The 21336-nt window shown below is 47.8% G+C and overlaps 1 protein-coding gene across 3 annotated transcripts in view; it reads right to left on the bottom strand.

Moving 5' to 3' along the window:
- Positions 1-16989, bottom strand: part of NDEL1 (nudE neurodevelopment protein 1 like 1) — a 33174-nt gene extending 16185 nt beyond the window's left edge. For all 3 annotated transcript variants that reach the window (XM_064522488.1, XM_064522489.1, XM_064522487.1), the window contains exons 1-5: positions 16844-16989; positions 5934-6031; positions 4427-4580; positions 2997-3145; positions 1780-1916 (exon numbers count right to left, since the gene is read on the bottom strand). In XM_064522488.1, the coding sequence (XP_064378558.1) occupies positions 1780-1916; positions 2997-3145; positions 4427-4580; positions 5934-6019 (526 nt within the window). In that variant the 5' untranslated portion in view covers positions 6020-6031; positions 16844-16989. The remainder of the gene's footprint in view (positions 1-1779; positions 1917-2996; positions 3146-4426; positions 4581-5933; positions 6032-16843) is intronic.
- Positions 16990-21336: the final 4347 nt, after the last annotated feature.

A 21336-nucleotide genomic window follows, 5' to 3' on the forward strand; every position in this document is an offset into this window, starting at 1 on the left:
GTGTTCAGCTCCTGCTGAAAGAGGTTGGGAAAAAGGAGGAATGACATATTGTGCTTCCAATTCCCCACGTTACCCTTTCAGTTAATAATCCACAGGACTATAGGAAAAAATCCACAGGACAAGGAAAAGATAGTGAAAGGATTGTTCTCAGAGTTCCTCTATTCTCCAACAAGCTAAAGAGGAGAATGAAAAGACTAGGTGGTCCAAAAGGCAGAGGAAAGGCTGGACATTAGGAAGCCTAGGTTTTAAACCTCACCTCTTCTCCTGACCAACTCTGTTATCCCTACCTTGTGCCCTCCCATTTCCACACACATTCTCTACAAAGACCATCCACCACAATTAGATAATGAATCTATAAAGTCCCTATATGGGGCCAGATGCAAACAAATAATATGTTACAAGTGGTGTACTGCTATTGTTCTGTTGTGGGTAGAGCGACTGACTCTCCCAGATCTCTTATTCCTTGCCTCAATCTGGCAAGATGTGCAAATACAAAATCAGTTTTTATGCTACAGCTTTTAAATTGTTGTGAATTTTTAGAACTCATTTTAAGAAAAACAGCAGAGTTGAAATGAAAGTGTGCTTGGACTCCTAGAAGAGAAGTTGCAACTGTTAACTGGAAATTTTATATTCGAGTTTGACACTGTATGAGTTTTTAATGGCTAATGTTCCTGCATGGCATCACAGGGAATAACATGTAGCTTCGCTATCCTAATAAATGCTAAAAGTTTCCAAATGATTCATCCAAGAAACAGGATGACCTGTTTGCTGATTATTTCAATGTTCTAGAAAACAGTCCCCTAGGTTTCCCTGTTTTTTTTTTTTAGTACTATTGTCCTAATCCCAAATAACAATACACATATTCCTTCAGAAAATAGTCTCCCCTTTTCCCATTTATTATCAGAAACAACTGTATTTACAACAGTAGCTTTTGATTTGTGGGCACACACACATTTCACAAAAAAGAACAACAAAAAACAAAACCACCCCAGCTTGCTGTCAAACATATTGTCTTAAGCTCAGATATATGCCTCATCTGAAGAGATAAAAGAAACAAAAGAAAAATAAAGTTGAAAACCACTAATCTCCAAGCTATACTGACAGCAGGCACAGGTTTATGAACATAGCATCCCCACTGTTCTAGAAATGAGCTTCAACCAAAACAAAAAAACAAATAAGCAAGCAAAAAATTAAAAATGCTTTTTTGTCATCATCAACATGATATCCATTGGGGAATTCCCAACGCTTGATGATATCCGAGAACACACTATCGTGAACCTGATCTCACAGGTCCAGCCACAGTCTTTACTGAAATATCTTCAATAAACCAGGCAATTTCCAAGAGGTTTGGAAGGAAGAGAAAACAGGGGCTTTATTTATTTATTTTAAAGAAGGCTATTTAAGCTTTTATTTCTTTCCCTGTTGTTTATCTTCTCTTCCCACACAACACAAACCCAAGGAATAGGAACCTTTGGGGCACAGTCCTCTACTTTGTTACAGTTGTGGAATGCAATTCTTTTGTACTCACCTTGGCTAAAAATCCAGAGTGAATCCGGTATTATTTTTTCCCCACACAAGGGAATTTTTTCCCTTAACTACATTAGACATACAAAGAATACAGAACATACTGTTTGTAAGTAGTATGCAACACTTAGATTACATATCCAGTTTAAGCCCCATTATGCGAGGCTTTGTATAAACATGAGCTTCGGTTGCTGCACGTCTGTGTTAACAAGCCAACAGTGTACTAAGACATAGAATTAATCAAGCAAGCTTTACCTCTCGCTTCATCCTTTAATCTCTGTACAGAAACTAGTAACGACTCCTTGTCATCCAGTTCACTTTCTAAAAACGCATTTCTCTCAATAGCCTGGTTTAGCCTTTGTTCAAAGTCTTCCAATGAAACTATTGTTGCCCTAGAAACAAAATCCAGAATATTAGGTTCTTCAGCTTCACTAACATAAAAGCGTATTCAAAAACATAATAGAGGAAAAATGTTAGCAGGGTCTACATTCAAGTTAGTCATTTGAAAGCTATGGAAATGCTTCTTAGAAAGGGCTAATAAACTCCAGTGAACCAAAAGAGTGGGATGAGAAGAACATGATAGCATCTGGCTCTCAAAGATGTACCAAAGAGCTGGTAAAGAGCCAGTCAAGCACCCCTAGCTCCATTTTTCCCATGCTATTCTCCAAAGCCATGCTTACTACCAGTGTATCAGCTCAGGAGGTGCTGCACTCTCCAGAGTTCCTAGGCTGTTGCCTGTTCAGAGATCTAGAAAGCACGGCACTGGGATATTACCTAACGCCCGATTTGTTCCCTGATCTAAGTGAGGCAACTCATATGTGTCAAAAGCTAGTCATGTGGTTAAGAGCCTTGTGGAAGCTGGACCTCAGCTCTTAGATCTCTTTTCCACATAGCCAGAGGTTCATTCCTGCTCCCACTGAATCAATGGCAAAATTCCTATTCGGCAAAATGGAAACATGATCTGCTCCAAAACAAGGTGTTTCTAACAGCAGCCTGTTCAATTTATGCACTTAGCCGGGACACATTTGTTCCCTACAGTCATTAAGGCGTTATGCAAGAGAAGAGGAGACTCCTTTGGCCTGTTTTATTTAAAAGGGGCTAAGTAAAACATTAGCTTCTTACTTCAAAGAGGCTTTGAGCTACAGGGATCACAAACACATTATAAGAGTGACCTAGCTGGCAGTATCAAAAACAGTGCACTGGCCTGGCTTGCTCTAAGCCCAATTTTACTGCTCGTTTCTCACAGAAATATGAAGCACTTTAGGTACCCTTTGCCTTCCCTGCTGTAATGTAATGCTACCTGTTGATGAATGTCAATTCTAACGGTAAACTGCACTGTACAACAGAATCATGTGTCTTGGGTTTTAAGTGCACTTTTTTTTCCTTTAAAAGAATAATAAAATGATGAATCTAAGTAACAAAGAAAAGACCCAGTGAAAATCTTAGGGAAATAAGGGGCTTGTGGTCTTCACCTCTTTGCACGTTCCAAGTCATCGTTGGCCTGTTCCAACTCCCTCACATACTTATGCAGCTGATCTTTAATGGCCCGCGTCTGGCTCAGGTCATCCTCTAACAATGACACTTGCTTGTAACTCTGTGCATACTGGTGCTCCAGTTTCTCCTGAAAGAAAGAGAACTAGTGAGATAAACATCAGTAACACACATTCTCCAAGTCATGAGGAGTAAAACAGGGCAAACAAAGTAACACACCAGCTGCAGTCTGCTGACTTGGAATTGCTGGTAACACACAGCAGAAACTGGAGATTTAGTAAGAACATGCTCTGAACATCAGAACTGGACACAATCTACAATTACAAACACAGCATTGTGCACAGAGATCTCATCACAACACAGCTGGCTGTTCAGAGATGCATGCCCGCATCTGTTCCAAACAGTCTGCCCTGACAGCTGCTCTGAAGCCTCAAACATCTAGGATGTCAAAGAGAAATCTAACTGCACTGCCTACCCCTCAGTGCCTCTCTCTAGAGAACAGCCACGCTGTAACGAGAACTTGCCTGACATCTCCATTAGCAAAAAATGGGAGCTGCTGGAATTTGTTATAAAACCTCCTGACTACAAAGAGAAGCTCCACAAGCTCATTTTCCAAAGATTGTAGAATTCACTCCTAAACATGCTATCAACAGCCCTGAAGGTACAGATAGGGGCTAACAGAAAAAAAAACCTACTTATCTTACAAAATACATACTGACCTTAGAGATATAACTAGGACTGGATAAGAGAACAAGTAATCCCATAAAACTTATTTCCACTGTGCAGGTTTCCAACCCTTCTCTTCACTACAGTATCCCAGGGCTACAAGAAATGATACTTTTCCAAGATCCCAGAGCAGATAAGAACTTGCTAACCCAGTGGCATTAAAAGTCATCTTTTGCACATCTGCATAGCTACACCACTCCCATGTCCACATATAGTGCGGTTATGAATGGATTATGAGAAACTCTGAAGGACGTGAACAAATCACCTGTCTTCAGCTTTCTTTCAGGTTCTTTCACAGAACCAAGGAGACAATCTGGCAAAAAAGCAGTTTGCAAAGAAAGATGACAATTCAGTGGTCTGACAAAACATACTTGTGTTGTCTGCCCTGTTGCTATGTTAATGTTGCCTGTGTGAGTAATAAAATAAATACTTGGCAAAGCCTAGAGAATTCAAACAAATGAGCAAACTCACTGACAAGAGTTTAATGACATGATCATGAAAAATTCTTCCAGAATCTTTCCTGGTAAGTTACTGGCCTTATTTGGAGTACATGCCATCCTCAGGACTGGATCCTAAACAGATGACTGCTTTACTCTGTTTGGATACACAGTTAACACTGGTACCAACCAGACAATCTAAAATGAGATCCAAAACATAATACAATGCCATCACAGACAAGACCTACCTTTAATGTTTCCACTTCATATTTCAATCTTTGGTTATCTGCTTGCAAATCTCTATTCCTTTGTTCAGCTTGCACTAGCTGTGCCTCCAACTCAGCTTCTAATTCTCTGCTTCCCTCCTGAAATTCGGCCAGCTCTTCCCGAGCTTCCTGGAAACTGTAAGGTGAGGATATTATCCATTGAAAATCCAGCATCTCTCAAGTTAAAACAAAACATACCGATTTTTAAAAATCAGTATTATCATCAGTATTATTATTATTATTATTAAAAATTAAAAACTGAAAAAGTTTTTACAGGACTTAAGTGTGATAACAATAGACCTACAGGGAGAAGGAAAAATGGTGAGAGAAAGAAATTACACTCTTAGCTATAAAAGGAAATTCATTCCCTTATGTCCAGCAATCAGCTACATTAAATGCATGTTTGAACACAGTCTATATCAAGGCTATTAATGGGATTCAAAGGAGTCTTGCAAATACTTTGTACTCCATTAGCTTTCACTGCTAGCAGACTTCAGCAAGTCAACGAATAAAGTGAATTTTAACCCGATTTTGGTCAGAAATTATAATGGAGAACAACAGTTACTGTATCTCTGTACTACATGGAAATTTAAGGATCTTGAAAAGCGTTAAGATTGAATCTTAAAGTTATTAAGCACTTAGGCAGGAAGCCAGCTCATACTTAAGTTATACCACTGCAAGGTATTAAATTGCTAGAAGTAGCCACTCCACATACTTCACTTATTAATTTGCATCTTTACCATATTTAATAGCTCAGCTCTTAGCAAGCAGCAATGAAAATTAGAAAGGTTTTAGGAAACAACATAGGCATTGATGTCCAAGAGAAAAATCTTCTAACATCAAAGAACACCTTAGTGGATGCGAGGCCCCTCCACATGCCCATCCATGTACCCAAAGGAAATAAATAAATAAATAAATAAATAAATCTTAATACACCCAAAAGAGCTTTAAGCCCAAACAGCTTACAGGAGGTTTAACGGGCTGCACCTCAAATCACATAAGGAAAGCCTCCTAAAGAAAACCAACCCCTCCCAAAAAACAACCAACCAAACAAAAAACAGGCTGGAATAGCAGGTATAATACATTTCAGCAAATTGCAATAGATACGAAATCAGCCACTTTTTATACCAGTAATTCAACCACAAGAAGCCTGAGGGAACAGTTCTCGCCCAAGGCAAGTCCAAAGGAAGCCTTCTCATGATAAAATGTCAAGTTACTACTTAAGGCAGCACTTTAATTATACAAAGATGCATATGATCACAGAAGGGCTCTGTTCTTGCTTGAACATGCTTGAAATATAGTCTAGAGTTCATGGAATGGTAGCACTGTGCAAGAGAGATTCAGCTTCCACAAGCCTGGAAATTTTAAAGCTGAAAATGCAGAGACATATTTAATACTCAAAAAAGCCTGGCAGAGAAACAGATTAAGCCTGGTCATGTAAGTTCCAGTCATTAAGAATCAAACTAAATCTACAAATCCATAATGGTACCTTTGTTTGTACTTCAAGGAAAGCTCTTTCCAATAAGCAGTTTCCTCCTTTGGACTTGAAAAAGTTGGAATTTCTTCACTGTCCATGATCAGTGCAACCTGCAGAAGACAAGCACAAGAATACACTGAGGACAGACAGACAGGTAGGCTGCCCCCGAAACTGCTGCTAAGTATTGAACTTCATCATTGTGGCCTTTCTGATGGCGACATCCGAACTTGGCACTCACAAACAGCATGTTAACCATCCCTAACAACAGTCAATCAGCAGAGACCTGCAATAACCAGAAATGTAATTTTATCCAGCTCCTGGAAATGCTTGTGCAGCAGACTGAAAAGAGACCAAAGAACTACTCGGTACCTATCCCATCACTAAAACAGTAGTTAATGTCAAATGCCCATTTAGGATCACCTTTGGTAAGGATATTAAAATTAACAGCTATCACAGTCCACCTTCATTCATAACATGAATATTCTTAAAAACAGATTTTTATCTGTTGCCAACACTCTGATACATGCTACAATTCCTCTTAGAGTTACGAAGGCACGTAATGAATGGAGACAAATACCCTGAGGTCAACAGCTAGCACACTGTGCTATGGAGATTAACACTCAATTTACTATTCATAAGTTGAGTTTTAGCTAATTTCTGTTTTCCTATAAAACATGCAGGTAATAGAAGTTTTCAAAATTGTTTTGTCCCTCTGCCCTCTCAAATCAGCATAGGAAAAAAAAAAAAAAGTCTTTTTCATATAATTAAGTGGCCCCCATCACACAACAGTGCTTCTAACTTGGAGACATTTCCCATGCCAAGGCAGGCGAAACAAGCTCTCCGTTGGTAAACAGAAGTTAGGTTTTTAAGGCTGCAATTGTGATGACCTGGAAGATGCCAAAGGAGGCCGGGTAGCAGTTGTGGATGTCTATACTGCCCAGTTTCACTGATGGCTAGTTCTGAATCATGACTATTTCACTGTTGATGTTGATGAAAAGGTAGAAGTGGTTCTACCATACAGAGCACAATCAAAAGTGTTCAAATAGAAATGGTTCCCAGTCCCCTCCAGGAGATACTCTGCTCAGGTCTTCTTACCAACGTATCATTTCTGAGCTCTCTCCAAGGCCTCAAATCTGTTATTTGTAGGCAGTTGCTTTCCCTCCTCCCCCGCCAAGACCCATGACTCAAATTCTGTTATTAACTTTCAGAAACAGGAAAAAAAAAAAAAAAAAAAAAAAAAAAAGTGGAAGAATAAGCTGAAATCAACTTCCTCTTTATAGCAGAGGCTTTAAACATCCCTTGCATCAAGCTCATCTTGTAGATCAATCAGTAACAGCTGACCTAAAATTCCTGACTTTCACACTCTGACAGGCATCAATAGCCAATGCTGTCCCTTCAGGCCCAAAACTGTCACACTGATATGTCCTACATCTTAGTGACCTGCATTTTAGACACCTAAAAGTGGGACAAAACAATTCGAGTGTTTTCACCAGAGGGAAAACAGGCTCTTGTCAGAGGCTGGTACTTATCTCACAAATAAAGCAAGGCAAAACTAGCACATTTGCTCTTCAGCTCAGACTGCAGCTGCCATAATTCAGGGCACGAGACCAAATTTATCCAAGAGGTGCTAAGCACCTCAAAAGCACACTGACTCTCTTCCTGTGTTTGGCTTTACAACTTTGTTGGTAGAAGCAAGGTTGTAAAGAAACAGGTCTCCATGCTATTTGAAAGAACTGACAGTCTGTTCCCTTTTCCACATTTCACTATATTGAGAAAACAAAACATACATGTGGAGCCATTATAATTCCTCCCAGCACATATATTTTCAGTCCCACTGTACCTCTGCAGACAAAAATTTATTTGGGGTGTCCTAGCTACAGTTGTCTCACCTGTTTGCAAGGCAGTTTATCACAGGACAGGGACACAACCACAAGTCCTATACAAAGAACCTATCTGCAGTGGATATAAAAGGTCCATGAATCACCTCCTGAACTGTCACAGCTTTGTAGCCTGGTGCAGTGAGGCAAACAGACATCTGTGGTGGCTTGGGCACATGTCAGGCAGCTCATGAACGGCTACTCAAATCTCTGGGAAGAGGAAGAGGTGAACAGCTTGGTTCGGTTACTGCTGCACACTGTAACACCAGTCCTGCGCAGATCACACTGCTTCAGGAAAAGCCTTCTGACTTTTTCCTCTAAGGAAGTTCTAAATTGCCACGCTTGGAAAGGCTTAGATCAGCAAGACGCATATTTTTCTCCAAAATAAGAGATGCATAGCACAGAACAGGGTCAGATCCCGCAGCTCCAGAGTAGCTGATCTCAACGGGTAAACAGCCAGGAAACCACACGTCAGCAGATTCGGGATGCATTCAGAGGAGTTTTTGAACAAGGAAGTATCTTACATCATTTCCTAGAAGGAGCTAAGATAAGGTACAGCTAGGTCCAAGACCCCTTCCTGCCTGCTCACACAGGTTACACCCTTAGAAAGAAACATCGAAGGAATCCCTGAAAAGGTGACAGTCTGTGCGGAGATGGGAAGGGCTGCCCGAGACTCACAGGCATTTACAGATTCACAGACACAAGACGTGTAAGGTATTTTTTTCTTCCCCTGTCAAAGCGTTGTTTCCTTTTAGCGTCCAGAGAGACGAGATTGAGCCCTTTGGTACTTCAAACCCACTGGGCAACAACTCTGTTTTCCCAAACCCACTCAGTAGGATCTATCAGAAAGGAATGAAGTTAACCTTTTATGAGCAAGTCCACCATCCTTTGCCAGACCCGGTTAAGCGGGTGGTATCTCATGATTAGCCATGCTCTGAGTATTTCTACCATCATGCCTAATGGTATCAGCATTAATTTTTTAATCTGACAGCTCCTACATCAGATGCTCATGTCATTGTGCTGTACTGAACTCTAGTATCTATATCCCAGATTTTGTACATGATATCCAGCCATATCGCTTGCCTTCTCTACCACGTACAGGGAACAGGAGAAAGGGATAAAAGCACACATACACACTCCTACGAACAAGGTGATTCAGGGCCAAAATACTGGTTTGAGATCTGGGAAACAGATAACTGCCAAGCCTGCCACCAATACACGCACAGTCTCCAGTAAATCACTTCATTTCTGCCAACCTTTGCTCATTCCCTCTATTTAAGGTGTCAGCTCTTCTACGCAGGCCTATCTAAATAGGCGTATGTGCCTGGCAGGAAAGGACTCCTAGGCCTTATCAGAATATAACTAATTTAAGCATCTAATTTGTGGAACAGTAAACGCCCATGGAATACCAAGAGTTTAAACAAATAATGCTTTGCTTCAGTGCGTTGCTGGTTATTCCTGGTTCTAGGCATTATGTAAGGAGTTGAGAACTAGCATGGCAAACGCTTCCTATTCATGGACTTCTTTGCATACGTGGCATTTGCAGAATCCAGCCTTTGATGAACAACACTGAGGCTTTCAGTATATAGACAAGACAATGCAGCAGCGTCTTCCAGGGAAAATGAGAGCAAGCTTATGTCGAGATACCCACTCAGAATTCATTACAACACAGCTAAGCTTTCACAGAGCACCCTGGGAAAACTTAGCTTCATGGGCATAACTCCAGAATCTAAAGCAGCTCTAAAACAAGAACTATGTTCAAAACGTGATGGCTCCTTTCAAGCCCCTTTTGCACAGTAAGCAGGACAGAGTAACTGGGAGGAGATCCTCTCCACTGTGAAAACAGCACAGTTGCTCCAAGCTGTAATCGTTTTGAAAAACTGCAGCACGTAGATTATGAAATTCTCTAAATGCGGGTCTTTTTGGAAAGGACAGACCCGGTTCCCTGCCATTAAAAAACATCCCTAGAGGTGGGATGCTTAGTATTTTCTGGAGATTACAAGAGCCAAAGGTTGAACCAAGCATATGGCGAAAGTAACTCCATTACAGGAGGATAGTATTTTCCCTCAAGTACCTTAATGAACCTTGCATTCCAGGCCCAACTGAAATCTTTATGAAGCCACTTTTCAGCTAAGTCATTAAAAACACAAACACAGCTTGAAGCATGACAATACCTTAAAAAAGCTTCCCTGGCTCTCCATCATGTGACTGTAGACTGCCGTTAGAGCTTGGATCAAGTATCAGACCAAAATATTAAGCTTGAAATATAACATGATGCTGAGACTTTGACCCAAATCTTCCCAGAATTCAGAATTCACTCCTCTACACCCTACTTCCAAGGGACAATTCAACCCATTGAAACATCGCTGTAAGGATGAGCTACAGAACCATGTCCAAAATGATTCTGAACACTGGTCAGACGCAGCTGCAGTTCACCCAGGATGTAGCTGTAGGCATCTTAAGGTGCCGGGTAAACCACATCCTTCCTGATTTTAATCATATGACATTTTCCCAATTAGAAATAGTTTATAAACATCCATCACTGAAAAAGAATTAATATTATTTAATATTCATGAACAGGTCCTTTTCCTGTGCATAGGATACTTTCTTCCTCACAATCCTGTTTGCCCAACAAAACCAAACATGAAGAATTAAGGAGAAGAGGCAAAGCAAAGCTACTGAAAGGCACTTTTAAGGCAAACACTGAATATACGTGAAAGAGCCTGCCAAGCTAACAAGAGGCTACAAGCTACGGTGCTAAGACTCACCATCCACGGTTTGCTGACCCACCACTTAGGGCAATACAAATGTCAACTGACCTTTGTAATTAAATAAGTAACTACCCAAAATAGGACTTGTTAAGGAAACTCTACCAAGCTCACATCTGGCCTTCAGTTCTCGAGATAACAAAACAGATGTATTCATTCTGGCTGTGAGAGTCCTGATCTCCCTAAAAGTTAAAACTGCCAAGTGCCACGTAATTGCCGCAGTCATTCCCTTCTTGCAGGGAAGGGCTCTGCCATTGAATGCTGGCAAAGTCCCGAATCGCCACAGAGAACAGGGGGGATTGTCAGTTCTAGACTGTCAAAAAGCAGGTCGTCTACCTCTTCCTCTTGTACGCTGATGCACAGATAAAAAAAAACACAAGGGATCCTGCCTCTACCATTCTTTGCCTTCTCAGACCATAACGATCAACAGGTAAGCTCAGAACCCCTACAAATCTTGAGTTTTTGCAAAACCATTTTAGGACTCAAACTATGACTAGGAACCTGAACACTCCAGCCCAAAATAAATAAATAAAAGCACATTTGCATTGTCTTTCACTTATTCAAATATTGAAAACAAACAAACAAAAGCCATGGATTAGATTTCATCAATCAATATGTGCTTGTTTTTCTCATCCTGAAATAGGAACTGGAGGCACTTTCATACGCGTGTTGGAAGGTTGCCTGCTTCCACTGCTGCTTCGAAAAGTGAACCTCTCTCTTTTCCTGCAACACTATTTTTGAACTGAATGTTCTCTGGTGAACCACAACAAATGCCTCATTGCCTCTTACAACAGCAGTACATAGGCTTTCAGGGGGATGGGGGGGAGAAAAAGAGAGAGTCACAAAGCACAGCGTCAGCACAGTGCTCCTTCTTCTGCTGTAATAATAAATCCTGAATTTTCAATTTGGACAACACAGTAGGCAGAAGATAACTAAATCCTACCTGCAGGAACTGCGTGCCAGGTTCAGACCAAAAACCTTTAAGATAACCAAACATCATACAGTAAAGCCTTCTTATCTCAACAGTCTCTTGTGGAATCAGGCATATTAACCAAATAGACCAGGTATGCTCTATGCCACATGGCCAAGACTTGCACATCTGCTAAATTTGGTATCTAGTGTGCCGTCCCCCCACCCCCCCCCCACCAAAAAAACCTTGCAGTGTTAGCCAGCACAGGGATGTAAGCCTTGAAATCAGATAGAAAACACTGATGCAAGAAGCCTCTTTTCAGAAATCAAGCTACGACTACCAAAGGCATCAGAATTGAGTATCAAAAATTTATCCCTCTCACAAACATGAGAAGTTTAAGACATCCAACCTCTATTTGTTCCCAAATAACACCACTAACACCACTAAAGCACTTTCAAAAGGAAAGTCATAAGAGGCTGGTGCACCTGGAAAAGGCTCAGTATCTGCAAAGATGAAGAAAAGGCCCCTGAAGAAGTGCATGTCCAAGAGCAACCTGGGTCTGACCCTGAGAACTGGAGCTCTAGGAAGCAATTTGCTCCCAGCTTTGCATCTGGGAACCCCTGATGACCAAAACCACACAAAGCAGAAAGCTGAAAAGCAGTGTGGAGTAAACAGTAAACCAAGAAGGAAGCTAAGGCTGTGAAAAGGATATGCTTTTCCTTGCCTCAGTCTCCACTCTCTGGAAAACCATCTCTTAAGAAAGCAGGGAAGTTCGTGAGATATGGTAAGCACAATCTGGCCTCACCCACGCTGGTCCCATTGCACATCCCACACCCCAGCACAGCAGGCTAAATGCTCTCAAAAGAGCATGGCAAGCCCATGAACTTCTACCCTTACTAGGTAACTGAGGCCAGCCGCTGGTACAAGCGGCCACATGCCCGTGCACCAACACATATCTAGAACTTCTGGATATTATTCACCCAACTTGTATCTTCTTGAACTCTTACCTGCCTCATTTGTCTTTAAACCCTGAAAAATCACAGGGCATCCCACCCAGAAGCAATGACTTTATCCAAGAGCTCATTACAAGCACAGAAAAGAGCTTGTGACAAAAGATGGCACAACGGTCCCTTTAGCCTCCATATTATCTCAGCAATTAATATCATCCCAGTGATGACATTCCCTGGAAAGGCGGTGGCCAGAGGGCTAAGATGTTTCTGGACACTGGAAAATGACAAGTGACTAAGAAACTTGAAGGGAAAAAGCAAAGTACTTAGCACAGGTTTCTTCTAAGGTGAGTGAATTCTCTGTTGCCTTTTGAGCTTCTGAAGGCACCTACCAGTGCCAAGGAGCAAAACTTATCTGAAAAACACCACCCAAAGCAAGCCAGCCTTCAACAGAAGGGTCCTTACATCTCTTCAGTATACATTTAACAAGATGGAGGGGGAATAATAATAATCGCCAAATTCTACATTGATCAGGAGAGTGAAGAAGTGCCATCTGTGACTTTGCTATATTGACAGAAGACCCCCTCCAGGGAACCAGTTGCAACAAGAAAAGTATGCTTTGACAGACATGTCTTGTTTTGCTCATGGATGTGTACTGTATAGTAGTAAAAATGCAGTATGCTTGCAGATGTGCCCACTGAGGAACACTGCAAATACACAACTTTTTCTGTTCATAATGTATACATAAGTGACTTGGGTATTTTCAACAGGCATCTAAAAGCCACAGATTTTAAGGTCAGGAGAGATTATTTAATCTGACCTCCTGCATAGGTCAATCCCTCCACCGTGTGCTCAAAGGATGTTCTCTCCTCCAACAAGTCGAAATGTTTGGGATCTGAAACTAGGCAGCAAAAATAAGGGCCATGTCTCCTCCTGCTCCACACATCTGCACGCAACTGCAAGCGGCTGTGTGTTTTGTGTATCTGACCCCAAGGCACACCCCAAATTTGGAACCCAGATTTTTCACACTGATCAGGGAACACTACACAGGATCGGCAATACACTTGACTAATGCTACGGTGACACAAATGTCAAAAAAAAAAAAAAAAAGAGAGACTATAAAAAACATATTTCCCTTCTTAAGTTTAAATTCCCCTACTTTTCAAAAATAACTGTAATAGACTGAGGGCATAAATACTACTTTGTTCCTATAGTTTTTGGCAGTCTACTTCCAGACATGTCTCCAGTGACAAGACTCCTTGTGGCACCAAGGTCACAAACATCATGATTAGTCTCTTTTCTCCCCACTTTCTGCCTTTTCTTTCTCTTCTCCTTTCTTCCCCTCCTAACTGAGCCATTATCTCACATATCTGCAACCTCTACATAGTCAGGAAAACCAGGGCTTTACCCTCAAGAGCTGGGAAGGAAACTAAATCAAAATGGCTCTGAACACTTACCTCCACATTTGTAATTCACAACAGCATGCAAGATCGGATCTCTGCACGTGTAAGTCAGAAGGAAAATGCCTGGTATTTGGCTCCACATATAAAACACGAATACATAGCATAGCAAGGTCTAGGTCTAAAAGTAAGAGAAAGCATTTTTCCAAGGCAGGCACAACATTACTAATTCAAAAAACACACTATTTACTCACACCTGCCATACCATGTTCCACCATAGTTATCTGGCACTATCAGGGCAGAACATCTGTGCACAGTCACAACACACGACCGACACATCAAATTTAAAAATAATAATAACAAAAAAACCCTAAAAACTTCAACATCACTTTTCTGCCCTAGTACAACTCCTTCCTAATATAGTTACAAATGCCTCTAACAGAGCACTGACCTTGAAGAGGCCACTTACCTTCATGGCGTTCAAGACTTTTCGCAATCTAAAATTTCCTTAAACGTCCAAGTAACTCTTCTACTGCTGTTTTGCATACTTAACCAGCTCTTTGAGGAATAAATGCCACAGGCCCAAGTAAGCACTATCTGCACTCATGACCAAGTTAAGATAGTTTCACATGGAAGAGAAACCCTGAGTCACTGAACAATCCCAATGCAAACTGATAGAGCACAATGAACCTTGGGTGTGTGTGTGAGGACATCTCTCCTCATCACTAGTAGGGAGGAAGGATATGTTTTAATGAGAAAAGACATAACTGAAAGCCTAACTCTAGTAATGTATTTTCTCTTGTGTCACTGCGTTCATCCTTTATGGCATGTCTGGCGCAATTTGGGTCAAACTCATCAAACTGGGAGGCAGTGACTGTTTGAGTTTGGTTAAGTTTATACAAAATAAAATGGGCCCAGCTAAACTGAGAGAGGAGAATAAAAACCTCAGAAAAACCCTTCACAAAATGACTAAAAAAGTATTTACAGATAAATATCACAGGCAGTGGATCCACCAACTATTTTATGCAATCTTTGCAAAAGCAACTATTCAAATTGACTGCGAGCGAAAAGCCCATGACAGCAAGGTGAAAGCACACTTCTTGCAGCTAACCTAATCACGGGTGAGCATGAATTAGCATTTCCTCAGGCACACTGCCTAAGGGGTCTTCCCAAACCCTGTCCTGTGGGCCACCTGAAGTGCATAGTGAGGCCAGACCCTGCCAGCTCTCACAACTTCCAGTCGTCACCCCGAGCAAGATGACCCTTCACCACAAAGAAGAGAATGGTGACCAACTATATGCCCAGCTATCTGTCTTCTACTGGGGCTGCACAATGAAAAGACACCACCGTACAGGACCAAGCCACCTACAAAATGGGCTTAGGGAGTACAAAGAGAACAGCAGCGATTCCTGTTTACAGCCAGGCAAACCACATCACTTACTCTGCTGCATGCTTTATGCACACATGCACAAAGTCCCTCATCATTCAGAAATTGCTCCAAGGATGGGGTGAAGTCAAAAGCAGACTGTCACCATCAAAGCTGTCCTGGCCGCCCTCTCCTCCAGGGGCAGCATGGGGACAGCCAAGGCGCACAGTCCACTGCGTTTAAGTGGACAGCAGGAAATAAAAGTGTCCTCTCATAACACGCGTCACATGATGCGGAGATTGCCACACAGACCCAAGCAAGACGAGATTTGGGAGCAAGTCACTTAGCCTGCAACTCATTCCCCACTTGCAGAACAGAGGGCAGCCAGGAACAGGTCCTGAGCGGGACAAATTACATGTAGGTTGGGCAATTTTGCCTTAACACATCTGAATTCTGTAGTTTCACTTGTACATTTGCCTCAGAACTGCTGAGTTCAGCTCTAAAAAGCAGCACCTCCAGATTATTATCAAGATTTTCTTCCTTCCCTGTTCAGACACTGGATGATCTGAACGAGGCTTACCATGCTTGAGACTTACAGGCTCCTAGATAACTTTCGAGAGGTGTAACAAGAGGAAGTAAAACGTGATAGCGTAGTAAGAAAAAAGGGTTTCCTTTCAATGAGTGCGAGGAAGCAAACACGCATAAATTAGAAACCACCGCACTGAATTAAGCGGTGGGTAGCTCAAGCAAACGGACAGACAAGGAATAAGAATTTTATAACCCAACTATATTCTGATAAAGAACCTACTAGTAGAAAAGCTGCTTCAAACCAAGCATCGTTCCAGCCATTTTCCCTTCATGCGAAAGCAAAACTGCCTTTTAAACGAGGTGTTTTACTGCCTTTTAAACAAGGTGTTTTTCTTTTCTTTTTTTTCCTCGAAAGGCCACTGCTCCCGGGCAGCCGAAGCGCAAACCGCGGCCTCTCTCCCGCTGAGGAGACACCTCGCCGCCCGAGCCGCGGCGGACGCCCCACCGGCTGGCTCGGGGCGCTCGGCGCTGCCGACGGCGCCGGCAGAAACAGCCCCGCCGCCACCCCGCCGCGCTCCCAGGGCCGCCGCTCCGGCCCGGCCGAGCCCGCGGGGGCGGCCGGAATCTCAGCGCGGTTCCTGCGGCGGGACGCGCCGGGCCGCCCCGCGACGCCCCCCGCCCCGCCGTCGCCACCGCCTCAGACGGCGGCGCCCCGCGGGGGAGGGGGGGGAAACGGCTCGCGCAGGGCGGCGGCCGCGCCGGGCCGGCGAGCGACTGGCACGCGCTGCCGCCAATGGGAGGCCGCGGGGCTGCGCCGCCGGCCAATGCCGCGGAGGGAGGGGCGGGACCTGCCCCGTTGTCAATTTGCAGCCAATCGGCGGAGGGGTGCGGGGCAGCGGCCCCCGGGACCCCGCTGACCAGCCCAGCCCGGCTCGGCTCGGCTCGGCTCGGCTCGGCCCGGCCCGGCCCGGCCCGGCCCGGCCGCCCGCCGCCCCGCGATCGCCGCTGCCGCCCCGCCGCGACGAGGCGCCGCGGCCCCTGCGGCCCCCGTCCCGCCCCGGGCGCGTCGGCACGGTGCGCTGCCGAGCCGCCGCCGCCGCGCGCCGCCGCCGCGGCCCTCACTCACCCGAGCGCATCCCCTGTCACAGCCGCAGCATCCCCGCCGGCTCCCGAACCTGCCTCATCCGGGCACCGCGCGGGGCGGGGCCGCCGCTGTGACGCCACAGAAGGGGCGGGGCCCCGCGCCGCAGAGCGGGGACGCGGGGGCGGGGACGCCGCAGGCCTCTCCCCCTGAGGGCGGGGCCGGGGCTGGCACCCACGTGGGGCAGCGGCGCCGGGACGCCTGGGCCCCTGCCGGGGGGGGAGGGGCTGGGGCATGCCCAGCATGGCAGCGGCCGCGGGACGAGCGCGAGGCCGGCGGGACCGGCCAGCCCCGGCCGTCCCGCTGCCTCCTGCCCCGGGCGGGCTCGGGGACGCGTCTGGGCACGGAAAATCGGCCCGGCATCCCCGCCGCCCCCCGCCGCCGCCGGCGCGTGGAGGAAGGCTCGCGGGGGCCTGGCCGCCGCCCCGGCCGGCTCGGCCTGGGTCTCCTCGCGGGCCTGGGCCGCGCGGCGGCGCGGGTGGAATTTCCTATGTTCAGACGGAGAAATGGCCGCCGGCGAGCGGAGGACGCGGGGAGGTCGGAGCTGGCGCCGGCCTCCGACCCGTCACCGCGGGGCAGACGGGCCCCGTTTCCCCGCCGGCCGGAGGCTCCCTCCGCGCGCTCCTCCCTGCCGGGCCTGGGGCAGTCGCAGCCCCCAGACTCCCGTTCACGTCCCGAGGGCTCTGTCGCGCTCACGCTGGCTCTCGTTTGGAGCGAGAGCCCCAGCCGGTCGCTGGCGGGGTGCCCGTGCCCTGCGCCGGGAGCCTCGGTCCCCAGGGAGGATCTTGGGGTCCCATCTGCTCCTGGGAAACGCAGTGGGTCCTCCAGCATTGGTAGAAGGTCCCAGACCCCCCCACCGCCCGCATCGGTGCACGGGACCGGACGGCGGCTCCCTGAGACCCCCAGTTGCTCCCCTCGACGCTTCCCCATCCCACCCCTTCCTGCTGGCCTCCCCCGAGGACGGCACAACGCGCCGCGCGTCCCGCCCGTCTCCCTTCCTCCCATTGTGGCGCTTCCTATCTCCCGACGTCTTGTTTGGGATCTGTTCCCGTGATGCCTCCCGAGTCCGTATCCTCAGATCCCCCCGGTGAGGCAGGGAACGGGGCACTGAGACCACGGCCAGCGCGTTGGTGACTCGGGCACCGAATGCCCGTGGTACATGTGAGGGGTAGATACACCCGATACCCAGGCAAGTGGTGGGGAAGGGATTGGGCTCTGTTGCTGCAGGGTTGCTCCAACCACTGGGTCACCCTTCCTTTTCACCCCTTGCCTTGCGGTCACTCCGTTATCCTCATGGTGCTGCTGTGTTGTCTGTCCCGTAAGAGCCCCTAGAGAGGGGAAAGCCACCACGTAGGGAGGCTTTTTTAACTATTTAAGTAACCTGCCGGCCCCAAGCCACGCTTGGGGGCAACCACCACCCTCGGAGATGGACTATCACTGCTCACCCCGGGTTTGTATTTCTGGGTGGCTCCTTATTGCAGGTGGCTCCCCCAGCGATACCGGCAAAATGTACCCACAGTGCCTGCCGAACGTGCCCCATGGTGCCTGCAAGACATGTCCCATGGTGCCTGCCAAATGTGCCCCACGGTACCCTCCCAGCGTGCCCCGTGGTGCCTGCTGAACGGCCCTCTGCAGCCCGTGGCTTCAAGGGCACGGGCAGAAAGAGGGCAAGCTGCCCTCCGCGGTGGCTCCCGCGCAGGAGCTGCCCAGCAGCCGGCCTCGCGGCTCCTTTGCGTGGACCTAACACTTAGGTTTCCTTTGCATGTTTAATTTGCTGCCCCTGTAATTAGCCGGATGGCCTGTCATTAGCGGCAGGTGGTGCTTTCGGGAGGCCCCGCGTGCCACCCTTGCTGAGGGCCGTGCCCGGACGCTGCCGGCAGCGTGGGGAAGCTGCGCTTGAACCCGTGGCCGTGCCGGCTGCCAGCTGTGTGACAGCCCGCGTCCTCTGCGGGCACGACGCCTCCGAGACCATCCTCTGTGCAGTGCATCCTGATAACCTCTTCTCTGCCCGTGTCCCGTCTCACCATAGGCTGTGGGTTGTCCAGGGCTGATGGTCCCATGCTCTTCTCTGGTGGAAAAAAATCTGCTTTTACCATGGAGGACGGGGATGGGCATCTTTATACGAGCTGGGGACGGAGTGCACGTGCTGCTGCCTCCCAAGCTCCACAATCCAGCGAGCACCGTGACTCACCGTGACGCCTGTGCAGGACTTTCGGGGTCACCTTGTGTGTCCTGGGCGTTGCACAAGCCTGTGAATGCTGCGCGGTGGCTTCTGCACCGAGCCCAGGACGTGCGGTTGGACCAGAGCGCGGCTCGGAGCCTCGCACTACACCTGACAGCAGGGGAAGCCGCAGTGTCCCGTGGGAAGCTGTCCCGGTGGTTAATTCCAGGCAGGATCTCTGCTTGGACTCACTCCTCCGGGAACCCCCCAGGCCAGAGGCTAAGCGCAAGGGTTGGGGCTGGGGCTGGGGAAATCTGCTCGTCCCCTTTGCCCTGCGTTGGCCTTGGTTTGCAGCCCCCACCAAGGTCCTTGGCTCCGGCGGAGGGGGAGCTCAGGGGGAGGCCTGGCTGGGAGAACGATCCTCTTTCCCGGCTTTCCAGGCACCATGTTGCTCGGATCCAGGAGAAGCTACAGCCAGTGGTTGCTGTACGCACGCGCAGTCCAGCGCTGAAGCAATTCGGGTGCCGGGCCTTTCTTGCTGCGTTGCAAAAGCTGCAGGGGAAGTGACTCGCGCTGTGAGTCACGCTGTGCCCTGTCTGCGTGCATCTTGGCGCAGTGCTTTCCCTCGCCCGTCTGATTGCGGCACGGCGAGATAGGAAGGAGGCAGGACATAATCGTCCACAAGGAAACCCCTGCAGAGTTGCCAGCGCCTAATCGCCAGGTTTTGCAGCAATGCCTGGGTATTATTCCCACAACGGTTCATGGAGAGCAGGATCGAGCTCCCCCAGGGGAGACAAGGCAACGAGAGGTCGTAGCACATCTGTCAGCACATCTGGAAGCTGTCTGCAGAGAGGCAGGGGATCAGTTCGGCTCTGGGCTATGTGCTTGCCTCTGGGCACGCTGCATCGGAGGGCTCAGCGGCACGGCTATGCTTTGGGTTTTAGAAGCAACCTGTCAAAGCGCCGAGCTGCAGAACAGCCTGAGCTGAGCCCAGCCACCCTGCAAGCTCCCGCGGCGGAGGCTGACACGGGCCGCTGCTACCTCGCATTTCCCGAGGATCGCACCCGCGGGCGGTTATCGCTGGGCAGCTGATGGTGGTAACTTATTACACCGGGGAAACCTGAGCCTGCATCAGAGGCTTAATCATTAAGGAGATACTAACTTGCAGGCCCTTTTCAAAAGAGCTGTGTGGGCAGGGGGTTCTCCCCTATAGAGGTGCCCAGTATGGCCTGAGCCTATGTGACTCTCTAACCTTAGCACTGGACTTCCCAAGGGGCATCCACGTAGTGGGGCACCTCTGGTTTCCTTTTTCTTTCCCCAGCCTGTGGGATCCTTTTAACCCTAACGTGAGCGCCGTGGTCCTGCTTTCCCAGGCGTGGTGATTAGGTCGGTAAACGTGCCCTTTGCCTCCCGGCTCTCCCAGCCCATCCTCCCGCGCGTCCTTCCCCCCGCGCCCTGTGGGAACGCCGTCGCGGCCAGCCGCTGACTTTGACGCAGCATCTAAAGGAGCGGTGACGGATGACACACGGCCGGCCGCGACATGAACCCCGCCAGACGCTCGGGCACCTGACGCATCAAAGGCCCCTTTACAAACCCGCGTCTGTCCCAGCCCCGCGGGGCTTTGACTCCGGCAACAAAGGCGCAGTGTTGTGGTCCTGTGTTTCCCAAGATGTCCGGTTTGCCTGCCTGGTTAACACTGATTTTTAAGTCAATGTTTGCTTTGAGGTCGTTCCTGGCTGCACCCCATTGTGCTCCGGAGTTGTTCCCATGCATTCGCCGAGGGGCTCCGCGATTTCGGCCGGACAAAGGAGCAGTCACTTAGCATTAGCGGCCGCACAATGCGGCCGTGTCTCCCGTCGGCCGAGGCAGATTTGTGTTTCGCCAGCAAAGCCCGTCCGTTGAAAGGCGAAGAAGAGAAAAGAGAGCTGTAATGTAGTCGAGCGAAGGGGGTCTCTCACGGGGGGGAGGGCTCGACGGCGAGGGCAGGAGCCCGGGAGAGCCGGGGCGGTCCCACGGTGGGACGTGGCGGGCAGGCGCAGCGCTCCCCGGGGAGGCTGGTGCAGAGGTGCCGGAGGGCTGGGATGGCCCGTGCAGGGAGGTCGTTTTGGCCTGGGGTGGATGTGTCTGAGGACACTGGGCAGGACGGGCTATATGTTTGCAAGGGTTTCTCCTGGAGGCTGTGAGGTGTGTGGGTGCCGGGAACGAGGGGGTCCCAAAGGTGGGAGACTTTAGGAAGAAAACACCTGATCGTTGCTCTGTGAGACTGTTTTTAAAGGATCTAAAGGAGATTTTGGGGGTGGGGGACAAAAGACAGGAG

This window comes from Dromaius novaehollandiae, chromosome 18 (genome assembly GCF_036370855.1).
Source record: "Dromaius novaehollandiae isolate bDroNov1 chromosome 18, bDroNov1.hap1, whole genome shotgun sequence".
In the NCBI taxonomy this organism is placed as follows: domain Eukaryota; kingdom Metazoa; phylum Chordata; class Aves; order Casuariiformes; family Dromaiidae; genus Dromaius; species Dromaius novaehollandiae.